At 52.8% G+C, this 14,964-nt stretch overlaps 1 protein-coding gene across 48 annotated transcripts in view; it reads right to left on the minus strand.

Annotated features, from left to right (window-relative positions):
- The window catches only part of SCRIB (scribble planar cell polarity protein), a 115,235-nt gene extending 100,842 nt beyond the window's left edge, over positions 1-14,393 (minus strand). For 22 of the 48 annotated variants that reach the window (XM_075140898.1, XM_075140927.1, XM_075140915.1 and 19 more), the window contains exon 1: positions 14,178-14,391. In XM_075140898.1, the coding sequence (XP_074996999.1) occupies positions 14,178-14,339 (162 nt within the window). In that variant the 5' untranslated portion in view covers positions 14,340-14,391. Of the gene's footprint in view, positions 1-14,177 lie in introns of all 48 variants that reach the window. The other 26 variants (XM_075140928.1, XM_075140922.1, XM_075140921.1 and 23 more) reach the window with 7 other exon arrangements.
- Between the last annotated feature and the right edge of the window lie 571 nt (positions 14,394-14,964).

A 14,964-nucleotide genomic window follows, 5' to 3' on the forward strand; every position in this document is an offset into this window, starting at 1 on the left:
TTAGACTAGAGATAAGGAAGAAATTTTTTACAATGAGGGTGGTGAAACACTGGCACAGGTTGCCCACAGAGGTGGTAGATGCCCCATCCCTGGTAACATTCAAGATCAGGTTGGACGGGGCTCTGAGCAACCTGATCTGGTTGAAGATGTCCCTGCCCATGGCAGGGGGGTTGGACTAAATGACCTTTAAAGGTCCCTTCCAATCCAAACTATTCCATGATTCTATGAAAGCAGAGTGAAGCCAGGAAGGAGGAAATACCCACCTGATTTAGAAATGAGCTTCTGGCCTCATGTGCTCCGTGTCATGACTGCTCCCCAGCAACACAGACGGGTGGCACTAGAGGTGGTGCTGGCCAAAATGAAGAGAGGGAAATGCCTAACTCCTGAGTAGAGTCAGAAATCTGACAGTCCCCTGTATCCCTTCCTCACTCATTACGTGAGGAACTGACTGTCCAACTCCAAAACTGGCTGTATCAGCCGCCCCCTGTTCTGCAAGAGAGAACGGAGCCAGCCACCACTGCCTTCACACACAGCCTCGACCAGCATGAGGCAGGCATCTCCCTGCCTATGAACACTAGCACAGAGCTCCCAGCTAAATTAAGAAAGCAGGGTAAGTTCCTAGAAAGCCGATGTCTGCAAAACTGCACAGGAGTATGTAGCAGGACAGTGAGTGAGGGATGCAGGTTTCCAAATACAGCAGTTCACTCAAAATGCAATTTGCACCAAGGAGGCAGGTCCAGCAGAACCACAGAATGGCTGAGGTTGGAAAGCACCCCTTAAGGTCAGCTAGTCCAACCTCTGCTCAAAGCAGGGTCAGCTATAGCAGGTGACCCAAGGCTGTGTCCACTCAGGTTTTGAATATATCCAAGAATGGACATTCTGCAACCTCACTAGGCAACACGTTCCAGTGTTCGATCACCCCTCCAGTAAAAAAAAAAAAAAAAAAAAGTGTTTCCCTATCTTTAAACAGAATTTCCTCCATTTCACTCTGTGCCCGTTACCTCTTGTCCTGCCATTGGACACACTACTGAGAAGAGTCTGGCTCCATCTCCTTTGCTCCCTGACATCATATACACGTTGGTAAAATCCCCCTCAGCCTTCTCTTCTCCAGGATGAACGGTTCCAACTCTCCCCATATCACAGATGCCCCAGTCTCTTAACCATTTTTGTGGCCCTTCACTGGGCACACTCCTGTACGTCCATGTCTTCCCTGCACTGGGGAGCCCAGCACTGGGCACAGTCCTCCAGATGTGGTTACCAGAGCAGAACAGAGGGGAAGGACCACCTTCCTTGACCCGTTGGCAATGCTCTTCCTAACTGCTGGTCAACTTGTGGTCCACCAGGACCCCCAGTGTTTCTGCAAAGCTGCTTTTCAGGTGGTCAGTCCCCTGCTTGTACTGCTGCATGAAGTTATTCCTCCCCAGGTGCAGAAATCGGTATTTCCCTTTGTTGAACTCCATGAGACTCCCATTAGCCCATTTTTCCAGCCTGTCAAGGTCCCTCTGAACAGCAGCACAACAATCCAGTACATGAAAAGTCACACACAGCATGTATATACACAGCAAAGTCATAAAGGGCCCTTGTAAGCCCAGTCTCTTGTCTGTAAGAGGCCCCAGGAAAGGTCTGAAGGAACTTCCATCCTCTCTGTAATTAGCATGCCTCCAACTAAGTTGTGTTTCTTCAGCTTGCTGACGTGATGTACTTTCTCCAAACCTCAATCCTGCCTCTTTGACTGTCAATGTTCATATCTGTGAAGCTCCCAGCATTAGTACTGAGGCTGCAGCAAAGCCCCAGGACATGAAAAAAAGGTTAATGGAACTATTAGGTTAGCCTAGAGAACCACAGTATTCAGATAGTGATGCTGGGAATTTGGACACCACCCCCAAGGGTTTCCTTTCTGCTGCAGAGTAATGCTTAGCAGAGCCTTGCCTTCTCCCCCTGCTCACTTATTCAGTCAGATCAAGGGGTGGAAAATGAAAAAAGGAGAAAGGACAATGGATAAAAGGATCAGAACAAACCCTCTGAGCTACCACTCAACTATGCCATTTCCCAGAAACAACAAAATCCTGAGGGCAGGCCTGGAAAGCCAATCACTCCCCAAATGGGATTAACGGCCAAAAAGCCAGCCCAGCTTGGCGGGGCAGACAGCACCGGGTAACCCCAGCCGCCCCCGCACTGCCACTGATGGCTGTTTGGAAGAGGCACGGTGGAGCTGGCCCCGCTGCTCTGGCAGGGGGAAGGGAAAGGGCTTCAGTCCCGGAATGACCCCAGCAGTCCGATGATGCACGGCAGGGTCAGGCACGCAGACCTACCGGGCCTACCGAGCTTCCCACGCAGACTGCTGGTGCCCGCGATGCCGGCATCCAGCCCGCGGCAGTCACGGCCACAGAGTCCCTGCCGCAAGGCCAGAGCTCTGTGCCCACCCACGATTCACGCAATGGCAACACAAGCCCATACGTCCTACAGCTCCCATCCCACCCGCAGAAAGATGCATCTTCACAGCCAAGCAAGCAGAAAAAGCCGTTTGGGTGCTGAAGCCTGGGACTTGGAAAACACTGACTGCTTCTGCATGCAGACTGCTCCCTGCTCCAGGTCGGCCCCAGGCCCAGGTTACTTTCATGACTCCTTTCTGAATCTTTGTTTTCTTGAGGCTACAGCAAAAGGGCTTCTGGCTACCCGAGGCTGCACTCCAGCTCTCCCCTCACCTGCCGCTGCTTCGGCAAGGAGATCCCCTCCGCACTCCCCACACTAACGTGCAACACTGAGATACGCGTGAAGCATTCCCACACATCTGGCAGAGGCATTTATCCCGTTTCACACCCCAAACGTCAGTCCCGCCAAAGGTACCGTGCCTAATCCTAGGGGAAGGGGACTAGGACAGGCGTCTCCGTTCCCCAGCACCACCTTGCTGCTCCCCTCTGACAGCCAGCCCCCACGCTCCCACCTGCAGCTGGAGGAGAAGCCATCTCCACAGCGGCCAAGAGAGAGGGAGGAGGGCAAAGGGATGCTCAGGCTCCTTCCTCTACCAGTTTCTCTGGAGAAGGAGCCACGCTGTTCTGCGGCACAGACAGCTCGCGGGGCTGCCTTGGCACCAGGACCCCTGCTGCAAACAGCAGACAGGAGGGAGGCACTGCCCAGTGCCATCGGGCTGTAGGGACATTTCTCCCCTCAACCAAGCATGCTTTAAGCAGGCTTCAGTGAAACGCCTCATAAAGATTTCTCAAGGTGAGATGGCTGCAGCGCTGCCGAAGGGAGCAGGACGTGTGCCAGAGGAAGAGCAGTCAGACACCCAACTTACACAACCATAGAGCCACAATGATCTTACACACAGGCCAGCATCTTTGAAATAAGGCAGTGACAATTTATACATCTGGAGACCAGGAACTGGGTCTACACTGTAAACACGGTCTTCACACTGGAATTGCGCAAAACCTTCTTGCTTCTGCAGCCAAAACTATCAAGGTGTTCCCAAGTTCTGCTAGCCAAACAGTGGGTCTAAGACACCTCCTTTTCCTCAAAAATAACCTGTGACAACCCAGGCTGCTCCAAGACAAAGGTCCAGAGCCAGCGGTATTTGGACCAGGTGATTTTGCTGCAGGGACTGAGCACACCAACAGTGCCTGCTGCTTCTCCTCCAACACAGGCTAAAGGGATCCAAGGCAGAGGTTTTGCTAACCTTTCCGATCCTGGAAGTGCCAGTGACAAGGACAGGTCCTCCTTACATCTCATTACTCTTAAAAGAATTTCAAGTCCAACTGTCAAACCCTGCTGGTACAGTCCCACCGCCTTCAGCAGGACAGCACATATTTAATTAAAGGCAGGATCAGACTGTGTAGCAGGAAAATAATTACAATTCTCCTGGTGATTCATGAGCAAGAAGAGAGCCTGTTTTCCCATGCCACCACGGCCTGAGCTCGCAGCAGCATGCAGCAGAGCTCCGTGTTCGTCCCCAAACAGAACGAATGCACAGGACTCTGCCGCTGTGGGCAGGAGGTGTCCATCAGCAGTGAAATGCAGCAGCTCGGGCAGCTCCTCGAAATGCTCACAGCAAAACCAGATCATGTATTTGAGCCTTGTGTTTCATTCACATTTTCCTGGTTAAACGTGGGCTTGACATCTTAAGAATTGCCCACGGAGGAAGCAGAGACTCTGCTGCGTCCTCCGCAGCCAAGGCGTCAGGACGCAGGAGCGCGTGTGTCTGCCTTTCCAGTCTCGGAGACCTACAGGTAGGAGAAGTGTGAACAGAACTGGGGTTCCTCCTTTTACATCTGTGATGAAAGAAAGAGCTGATCTTTGACGACTGTGCCAGTGGGATTGCCTTTGGGGAAAGCCAGATGTATGAGAGAAATTCAAGCGGAGCTGGAAGCGAAAACTGCAAAGCAAAACACTTGGGAGTTGATCAGCTCTAAGGTTAAACTCAGTCCTTCCAAGTCACTGTGCTCAAAGCCAACACCTTACAGGTGAGGCCACAGAACCAGAAAGACTTCTATCCCACAGCTGGGCAGCTCAGGCAGGACGCCAGTCCCAGAGGCTGTACAGCTCCCTTAGCAGAGCAGGAGTCAGTCCACTTCCAGCAGAGCCAGGCGCCTCCAGTGAGCACTAGGTTGCATCACCAGAGCAGCGAACCCAAGACGCCTTTCCCTATATTGAGAGGAACAGGGCAAGCAATGTATATTCCCAGAATAGCTAGATTCAAGAACAAGAATCACTCCACCTGAAATCTAGTGAGGGTAATGGAGTTAATGGTAGCAGAGGTCAAAAGAGTGATCACCACTGCTGAGAGATAAGAACATCAGTTTGGAGCTCCCGCGGAGAGGCCACACCTCAGCCCCCGCAGGGCAGCCCTGGTGCCACAGGGCAGGCACCACCACCACTACCCAGGTAGACCCTCACACCTGGGCATTCCTCAGAGATCCTCCTGCCCGTTACCCGGAGACTCAGTCTGACCCACCTAAGCAGGCGTGGGACAAGACCACCGGCAGCGGATACAGACCACTTGCCATCCCAAGCAAGGGTTCTTCCCAAATAACCGACTCCAACTATAGCAGTGTTTCATTCTCCACTCCTCGAGCCGAACTGGCTTCAGCCTTTTCTGGCCACAAGCGCGTAATCACAAACACCTGAAAGGCCACAACTCGGCAGCATCCCAAAGAGAAAGAGCTGATACTCCGCAGCAGCCGAACACCAGGCACAGCAGCCTTCGGCCAAGCTCGGGTTTGCAGCCAGACCGCCCCGGCAGGCCGCCTTCCCGGTGCTTCAGCAAGGACGGCAAAGCGGGGCCCTCCTCCCCGTCGGCCCCTGCAGAGCACAGGAGGAGGGGATGCTCCTCACCTGCCCACCCAGGCGGGCCCATGACAAGGAGGAGATGCATGGACGGGCCTGGCGGGGCAGGGCACCTCCCGGCAGGGCCGGGCAGGAGCACCGAGCGCACGGAACGCGAGCGGCTCCACATGCCCCTGCACACGCCAGAGCTCAGAGCCAGGGAGGAGACCAACCCTAAACACACGCGGGCTGCTCCCTGGCTGCCAGGACACAGCCCGCCCCAGTGCAGACTGGCCGGATTTCCGACTATTTAAGCCCACGTATCAGGCCCTGAGGAATGTATTTCAAATATATAAAAGCACTTAAGCATCAGGAATACATTCCAGCTAAGACAAAGCAAGTTGTCTCCAAGCCAAAGGCTCACCAGCTGCTTCTTCCCAGGCATTTCAGCAGGGACTGAGGAATGCAGTCCCCTCCGGGGCCGGACGCAGCAACTGCTCCCCTGCAGACAGCACGCTGCTTGAGGACGGCACGCAGGAGCAGAGCGGAATCTCTGGTTCCAATGAAATGACAAACCAATTCGGGACCACAGAAAGGAAATCCCCAAACCAGAATTAGATCACGACAGCACAATTAACACCTCACTCTTGTGAAGAGCTGTGGGGGGGTTTACTGCTGGGAGCAGTTCCTGGTCTCAGACTGCATCTTAAACACAAAAGCAGCAGCATACAACTGCGTGAACAGCGGGCCCCCCTACTGAAAGCCCCCCTACTGAAGCGACCTCCACCTCAGTCCTGTACAGTGGGTTGGGAGGAGTCCACACGACGGGTGCCACAGACACACCAGTACTCCCTGCGGCAGACACGGAGCATCCAGTGGCATTTTCCATTGAAATACTGCAAAAGCATTTATCTGGAGAGACTTGTTGAGATCATTTCATGGGACAGCATTCTGGCTACGAGTGAAGAAGCAAAACCTAATACACCCCGAGTACTATCCAAAGACCTCTGCCCCTTTCTTATCTATTCTACCATTTATCTCTTCCCAGCCCCCTCCCCTGCATACCAGAACCTCAGGAATGGCCTTCTCCAGTATAACAAAGGGACCTGGTCTACCAATCTAGTTTTCTTCTAAACCATCTTCTGACCAAAGAAGGGTCAACTAGCAATTACAAAAAAGTAATTTACTTATCTGTAATGCCACAAATATAAGCAACAGGGAAAAATGCCAAGAGTTATACAATAACCTGTTCCAATTGTTTCAAATAGGATTGTATTTTCTTGAAGCAGAAATCATATCACCCTATAAGTTTATATACAGATGCATCTCCAGCACTGAGAGGCATCATAAAAAAAAAACAAACAAACAAAAAACCCCCAACAAATAAGCTCTAACCCTGAAACTGGGAAACCGAGACAAGGCAGACGAGATCAAGTTTACTAGTTGGTACAGAGCAGGGTATTCACACTATAGCGGACTGCACCCTCGGGGTTCATGGAAGCAGGTTTGGGGGACTGGAAAAGTGTTAAAGAAGAGTTAAGTGTCCCTGAGTGGAAGGAGACAGCAGGAGATTCTCAGACACAAAAGACACAAACAACTCCTCTGAACAGGAAGAGTGCAAAGAATAGGAAGGTGCCAAAGCAGCTCTCAGGGGAACAGCTCAGACATACACCGTTAAATACCCTGAACTAGAAATGGAAAAAGGAGTCAGAAACCAGAGAGAACCTTGCAATGCAAGAGCTCTGCGGGCCGTCACATCCCTCTGCCTCAGCACGCAGCGTGTCTTACCATCCACCACGCTCTTTCACTACTGTTTCCAGCCTCATCCAAGTTTCTAGCAGGGAGACGGTGAAACAGGGTTATGAAATCCAGGAATATTCAGGGGAACATACATAACAGGTCAGAGGAGACCTAAAGAGGTTAACCTAGTCCTGCCTTTATCTCTAACCATCCATGAAACACCACCTAAATAGTTCCTGGCAGATATTCAGACAATAGCCAAAGGGAATAAGGAGAGATCTTAGAGGTGCAAGCAGATCAGGTAACGAGCAAATGTTCTGTAGGGCCACTGTGATACCAGGTTTACACTTGAGAGACAGTGTCCTGGAACGTGAGCAAGGGAAGGCCTCACCAAGGAACAGGAGGAATCCCAAAGGTGCAAATTTGTTCCAAGCAGCCAACTTAGCAGCCGATGCACCCAAAGATGTGGAAGATGTTATTAACCACACGACAGAGACGTATCTTGAGGTTTACAATAACCGGGTCAGCTGAACCCAGTGGAAAGACTGAGTAGGTGCTTTCACTGATGACCTCCCTACATTGAGGGAAGATTTGGTGAGAGGCAGCACTGTTTAGGCCACAGACACCTAAATCTTCATGAACTCTTTGCTTCACTGAGCGTCTTTGCCACCCAGTATGCCTTTTTACCTCACTGTTACACTCATTTGAACCTTCTCCAAGACCTGAGCTCCTTTTGAGATCCACATGGGACAGCACGCCCACACGCTGTTCAGCAAGGAAGATGACTACACACCTTGGAGCTCACAGAGAAGTTAATATTAATAGTCAATTCTTATCGGTAGACCTTAAAGCATAAAATCACTTCTGTGCTCCTCTTTGCTGTTCCCTTGTTTGTATGTCCAAGAATTGTATGTCTGAGAGTTTTATTAGCTCTTTTTTCCACAACTGAACCTACACTCAGCTATTCCCACTCCAGCACAAATCCTAAATCCCCCAAGTCACCACCCAGGATTTGTGAGACAGACAGTTACTGCGCAGAGAGAAAAGGATGAGGGTGAAATGGCCTACGCTTACTTCAACTTCTGGGCAGCCGCACATCCAGAATACCTGGCTTTTGGAGAAACAAAACCACATCCATTTGTACACATTAACTCATGCGGCTCCTGAACTCCTGGAAGGAATAGAGAGGAATGCCAACTCTGTGCACAGGTCTCATAACAATCAAGTGAAACCAGTTTCTTGACTGGTTTTGTTAAACAAATGCAGCTTGCAGTCTTGACAAAGCCTGTGATGCAAAGAATTCACATGCAGAACAAGAGAAGGTGCCCACCACACACTCAAGCCTTAATGGGCACCAAAGCTCGCTCAGTTCGGTGAACCACTGAGGATTCCAGTCACTGACGATTCGTGGTTCCCTGGCTTTCTCAGGGAAGGGCTATTAGCATGGAGAGATTAAAAGGAGCAGCTTTACTCCTCCATGGAAGTAAATAAAACCCAAGATCCTCCTTGCAGGCCCCAGATGCCAGGAAATTAAAAGCTACTCTTAATTAGCTTTGCAAGGCCCCACCTTGTCTTGGGAAAGTGACAAACACCGCTCTCAGGTTTCACCCTGCTGGTGCAGCAGGATCCCAGGCTCTGGACGAAGGACACCGATGCTCTTGCCCCAGCAGCCAAACAGGAGGAACCGCTGAAACCCGGACTGTTTCCACCAGCCTAGAAATGGCCTTGCCAAGATGCAAATAGCAACAAGCCAGAACAGGAAGGCGTCTGCACTGGACCCAAAAGGCCTCCTCTCCCTGGTGCTCTAGCCAGATGTCCACCTCATAATTTTCAGTGCAAGCTGGTAACAGTTCACTGGGCAGTAGAAAAAGTTTTCTGCACTGGGCCCAATTTGTCATGGGAGCTTTAGTAAGGAAAAAGCAAAGCAGAGAAACTGCAACCCCTCCATTAGACATCCCTAGGGCTTGCCTCTTCAGCACCACCACTGTTCAAAAACTTGGTATCAAAGCTAGCTCTTTAATTTCCTCCTTTTCCCCCTCTCTGCATGATCCCTCAGCCTGCCCCCCCACCTCACAACACCTCCTGCCCAGGTATCCTTCCAGCAGAAGTCTCCAGCGGCCAGTCCCTCTGCATACTCCTGCTGACACAGAAGAGGTCTCCTCCCTCCTCCCCATTGTCCCGTTCATAATTTCCAGTCCCTACTCAGCTCCACCCTCTCTTCCTCCTACACCAGGTCCTACAAGCTCTGCTCCACCCAGGTTTCTTCCAACCTCTCCCTTTTGCCTTCCCATACTCCAAACCTGAGCACTCCTCTGAAAGCCCACCAAGAGCCTCTGGATCCCTGTCGATCACGCTCCGCTCCTGGGCCGCGACCTGCTCCGTCCGCCACTTCCAAATCCCTCCTCCGAATTCCAGACCGCATTCATTCCTTTCTGGTGAGACCTGCACCTCTGAAGAGCTCACGGGGAGTGGACTCAATGAGTCAGGTGGTTTTTGTAGCTCTAATGTAACGATTTAGCAGGCTGTATCCCTGAAACCTACCACCCTAGCTGAAGGACCTGATATTTATCCTGCTGCTGTAGCGTGCTACAAGCTCACAGTCCTGCAGAAGCCACTTCATGCAAGCCAGGTAGAGCAGAAGTCAGCCCAGAGCAAGCATTTCCTCCTCTGGAATTCAGACACCCTCATGAAGAGCACGGGGAACTTGTCAAATGGAATTTATCATTTTCCATTAAATCATGCTGTATCACCCTGGCAGCAAATCCCTGCAACAAGGCAGCAGATCCTCCTAACACAGATTTAATCTATCGCTTCAAACAACCGGAGTATAGCCACCATAATGAAAAATCTGGACTCAAAACAGGCAAGATTCCACGTGGGACAAATAAAAGAGAAGCAAGTGCAGACAGGAGAGTATTTAGCACGGCAGGACAGAGAGATACAAGCATTCACTTCCACAGCTTGGAAGAGAGAGTTCAGGACAGCGCGGTGGTGTCATTCAGAAATGCCAGGAGGCAGGCAGATCATCTCATCACACCAAGAGCAAAGCAACAGCAGGAAAGGGACACGGGAAATTCTGGTACAGAAGAAAGAGCAAGAGACTGCCAGTGTTTCTGGATTCTGGAACAAGCAGAATAAAGACAAATAAAAGCATGTCAGACAGAGGTGGCCTGGTAGTGGGCGCTAGGTAAGAAAACCCACAGAAGAGGAGTCAAATAAATTCAAACATTTTCAAAGGAAGTTGTTTGCTAACTGTAAAACAAGATGACCTTTCCAAAAGCCAGCCACCCCTCCATTCTTTTGCTTCAAAAGTCACCTTCACATGGAAGCCTTCCCAAAAATCCTGCCTGAGCCCTTAAAAACAAACTTGCTGTGGTCAAACTTGCTACCAAATACTGCATATGCTCTTTCATTCACATTTTTTCTAACTGATCTCCATTTGCTGCTCTCCTCTCCCACCCCTACACGCACACCTCAGTACCCTTTAAACTCTGCTCCCAAGGAATGGGTACACACAGCCCTATTCTGTGAAACAGTGAAGCACACTTCCCTTTCCCCCCATCTTCCTTCGTGGTGTGCACAAATCCTCCTCCCAGTCTCTCTCTCACACAAAAGTTATGTTTCCATGAAGTGCTCCTCAACTGGAAAGTGTCGTCCCAACTCCAACGCAAGACTTCTCCCATTGCCCTCCCTCAGGGAAAATACGTGCCCAAACTGATTATTGCTGTCCTCTCTTTCCCTGGTGGAAGGGCAATTTATTTTCAATTTTCATCCCATATCCACCTTGTATAACGTGCAGATTCTTACTCGTACGTTAGGTATCTGTCCCCACCCACATGGCCCCCAACAGTAATATCCTTAAATAATGCTCTTCCTGCACATGATTTGTGTGCCTGGGGCTAAAAAGTGCCCCTCTTCGCTGCTCAAGTAAGCTCTATTCGCACACACCATTAGGGCACATGTTGGATCAAACCTCAGGTGGATCCACCCTTGCATCCTCATTCCACCAAACTGCAGACCTCCTCACCAACTGCCTCCGGACCACTCGTGGCACCAGCTGGAGCGAACCCGGTGGGGAGCTGGAAAGGGGAAAGACTGCAGGGCCTACTTCTGCCCACTCTTCCTGACGTGTCTCCAGGGCACAGCATCTCTAGGCAGCGTCCACCAGCTCCTTGGCTTTTTTCAGGAGCAGTTTGCACTCAGGGGTGCTCTGCTTGCTTCCCCTCCTGTTCCCCAGCTGCACGTCTTTGACGCTCACCTTGCTTGTGAGGGAGAGGGCCTTTAGGTTTTTCTAGGAATGGGCTGATACCTGTCACGACTGGAGAGAGCCCATAGCAGCTGCAGACAGTACTGGATATGAAAGAGTGCGAGTACAGAAGTCCAGAACAACGCTTCCTCTAAGTCTCGCCCAGGACATGCAGCACAGGCAAGATGGTGTCTTTGCTTCTACTCATTTTTGGTCGTTTTCTTTTCCATGAACGGGTCCACTTCTTTCCTGAGCTCATGTAAACTTTGAGCATCCATTACGTCATATGGCAAGTAGTTCCACACTTCAGCTTAACTACATTTTGCATGAAAAATGATTTCATTTATTCTGAACTGAGCCCTTTTTGGTTTCACTTAATGGCCTCCAGTCCTCCTGCAGGAAGAAACAGTGGCCAGTTGCTCCCTGTTCATTCCCTCCAGGCCATTTGTGATACTCCAGACCTCTGTCATCTGATGGAGGAATGGCACTATCTTTTTCAGACAGACTGAAGAGATCTTGTAAACATTTATTTTCCTTGTGCAAAAGCTGTTGCATAATGTCACGCCATTTTCTGCTCCCCATTCTCTGTACCTCTTCTGACTTTACGACACCTCTTTTGAGACCAGAGGACCGGAATCTTATCCGTCTGTTCTCTGTTGTTTTTCTAATAATTCTTTGCCAGAAGAGTCTAAAAATCTGGGCAAACTCAAACACCAGAGAGGAACCCATGACCCCAGGATAGGTCATGGCAAGAGCTCTCATGCTCCCAAGCCGAACAGACATAACAGCTGGAGTTAAACAACAGTGTTCAAATACAAGCGCTTTGGATGACAACAGGAAGGAGACACAGTGCTTAGGACAGACACGCAGTACCTGCTTTCACAGGCAGGATTATATCTATCTGATCACAGACTAAATAAAATGTCAGTATAAAATTTGCATTTATAATCCAAAAGATGCTCTTCAAAAGCTAATCAAAACCCAGTAATATCTCGGTCCAAATGGGTTCATTGTAAACACAAGGTAGGACTGTGACTGTAGGACTGTGACTATTCCGCAGGACAGGAATGAATTGAGCAGTGCGAGGATCAGCAAGTTCACTGCAGATATGTCACAACATATCCTCCTCTACAGAAGAGACTTACACTCCTCCGTAAGCCCTAACCTGCCTATTACACACATTTTCCAGTAGTTTGAGAAATATCCCCACCTAAAGTATAACAAGATCCCAAGCTACATGATGGAAGAGAGCTGATAAAGTATCATACGAGCGTCTCCATACCTGAACAACACACCCTCACAACCGAGTCCCACGACCAGCCTGGCTCACAGTAATTCAAAGGAAGACAAGCACGAAAGAGAGAATGCAAAAATCAGGAGAGCAAGAACCTGCTGTTTCTATACAAGAGAATCTGTTTACGTAGGAATGCATAAATTGTACAGTTTAACAAAACTGAACCAATTTACTTTGGCCTGAATCAAAAATAAGTTTTTGGGTTTTTTTTCAGATTTCATGGCAAATTTCATAACACATCAGTAATTCAACAGAAACTTTAAAACAAAAAATAATGACCTATTTCTCAGGTTTTTTTTAATAAAAAGGTGACTTAGTCTATATTCACTGACGAGCATCTGTCCAAACAAGCTACAGTCAAATACTTTCTGGCACAACTAATACTGAACTAACTTTTTAAAAATGGTACAATTTCCACAGGGGATATGTGGTAAAACTTACTCCATAATATCCTATAGCCCAGTAATGTCTTAAGGCCTTCTCCTTCCTGAGAGGCAGGTTCAAATTCCAATCCTTGTTTGCAGTGTCCTGTGCTCCAGATTACCCAGCAGAATAGGAACATCACCGTTTCGGTTCCTGCTGAACGGTACTTCAGGGCGCAAACACGAGAGCTCGGCCAGTACCCAAGACTCCTGCCTTGTGAAAGCAAACCCTTGGGAGTCAAGAGAGGTCTGGGTCCAGCCAGCAGCTGTCTGCTGCGCAGATCTGCAGTCCCCTGCTTCTACAGAGGAGTCGTGTCGGCACGGTGTGTGGCAGCACACTAAGGATTCATCACAGGCGTTACCTGTGCAGAGAGCTCTGTGGCTAAACAGAACTGCGGAAAAAGTTGCCAGCGCAAGCTGAAGCTTATTTGATACCTCTTGTGGTTTGCGGATAAGCCGGCTTCCAAATTCACACTGTATTTTGCTTGGCAGTAAGCGTGGCTCACAGGACTGCTGGCTTAGGTAACGCGCGTCTCCTTCGCGGGCAGGAGACCCCTTTACCGGGCAGACGAGCTCACCCTCTCAGCGCCCACCAACCCGCCAGGCAGCGAGCGCTCCCGAAGCGAGGGGCTTCCCTTCCGCGGCAAGCCGCAACGAGCCAGCCGAGCGTCCACGGCCGCTGGTCCCCGTGGGAAGGGCGAAACCCACCCGGGACTCCCACTCCCACAGCGGAGGCACTTGGCCCCGATGGATCCGGCGGCCCCTCTGCTCCTTTGCCCGGGCCCGGACCGCGCGAGAAGCACGGGGAAGGCGGCTGGAGTCTGGACAGACCGAAGCCGCGCTCCCCACCGAGGACACGGGGGAAGGGAAGCGGCGCAGCCGGGAGGAGGCCGCTCCCGGGAGCGGGGCTGGGTAGGCCGGGGCAGCGCCCGCCTGCTCCGCTCACGGGCCACCGAGAGGCGGCTGAGGCGAGAAGGCGCCGGCGGCCTCGGGCGGCCCCGGCAGAGCGGCGGAAAGGGGCGGCCTCCCGCGAGGCCCGGCCGGGCTCCGCCCGCCTCCAGCCCCACCAGGCCGGGCCGGGGCCGCGGGGCCGGGCGGCGGCCGCGCTCCCCGGGCCGCAGCGGCCCGAGGCCTCCACCGGCGGCCCACGGCCGCGCGCTCCAGCCGGGCCAGGCCGAGCCAGCGCCGGGGCGCGGGAGGCCCGCGGCCTCACCTTGGGCAGCTCCCGGAGTTGGTTGGCGTCCAGCAGCAGCTCCTCCAGCGAGCGGCTGTAGCGGTAGATCTCCTCAGGCACGGCCTGCAGCGAGCAGTGCCGCCGGTCCAGCGCCTCCACGTGCCGGTTGCAGCGCCAGAGCGGCGGCATGCACCGCAGCATCGCGCCGGGCCGCGCCGGGACTCGGCCGCGATCGGCGCCGGGCGCGCAGGGGCGGGCCCGGGCGGGAGCCGCCGCGCCGGGAGGGGGCCTGCCCGAGGGAGGGCCCGGATGTGCGGGGAGGCGGGCACTCCGGCAGGGCCGCGCCGGGCTGAGCCGCGGCCCCGGATCCGCGGTGCGGCTGCTCCCCAGCTCCGCGCCGCTCCCTCGGGCCTGGCTGCTGCGCTCGGGCCCCGCCGCTCCCCGCCGGGCCCGGTCGGCTCTTGGGGCCGCACCGCCCCCCGCGAGCGTCCCTGGGAAACGGAGTCCGCTCCCGCCCTGCCCCGCGCCCGCCTCGGCCCCGCCCGGCCGCCCCCTCCGCCCTGGGGCCGGGCAGCGCCGGAGAGCCCGGGCCGGAGCGCGGGGGCTCGCCCGCCGCTGAGGCGGAGGGGGGCGCCCGCCGCCGCGGGCCGGGCCCGAGCGGGGCGAGAGCCCGGGTCAGCCCCGGCCCAGCGAGGGGCGGCGGCTGCCGGGCGGCAGGCGCTGCGCTGGCACCCCTGGGTGCCGCGGCAATGAACCGGAGCCGGCTTCGAAAGCAGTACCCGGCCTTGCTGCGGCGGGGTCTTACCGCCGCCGCGCCGCGCCTCAC

This window comes from Calonectris borealis, chromosome 2, assembly GCF_964195595.1.
Source record: "Calonectris borealis chromosome 2, bCalBor7.hap1.2, whole genome shotgun sequence".
NCBI lineage: Eukaryota > Metazoa > Chordata > Aves > Procellariiformes > Procellariidae > Calonectris > Calonectris borealis.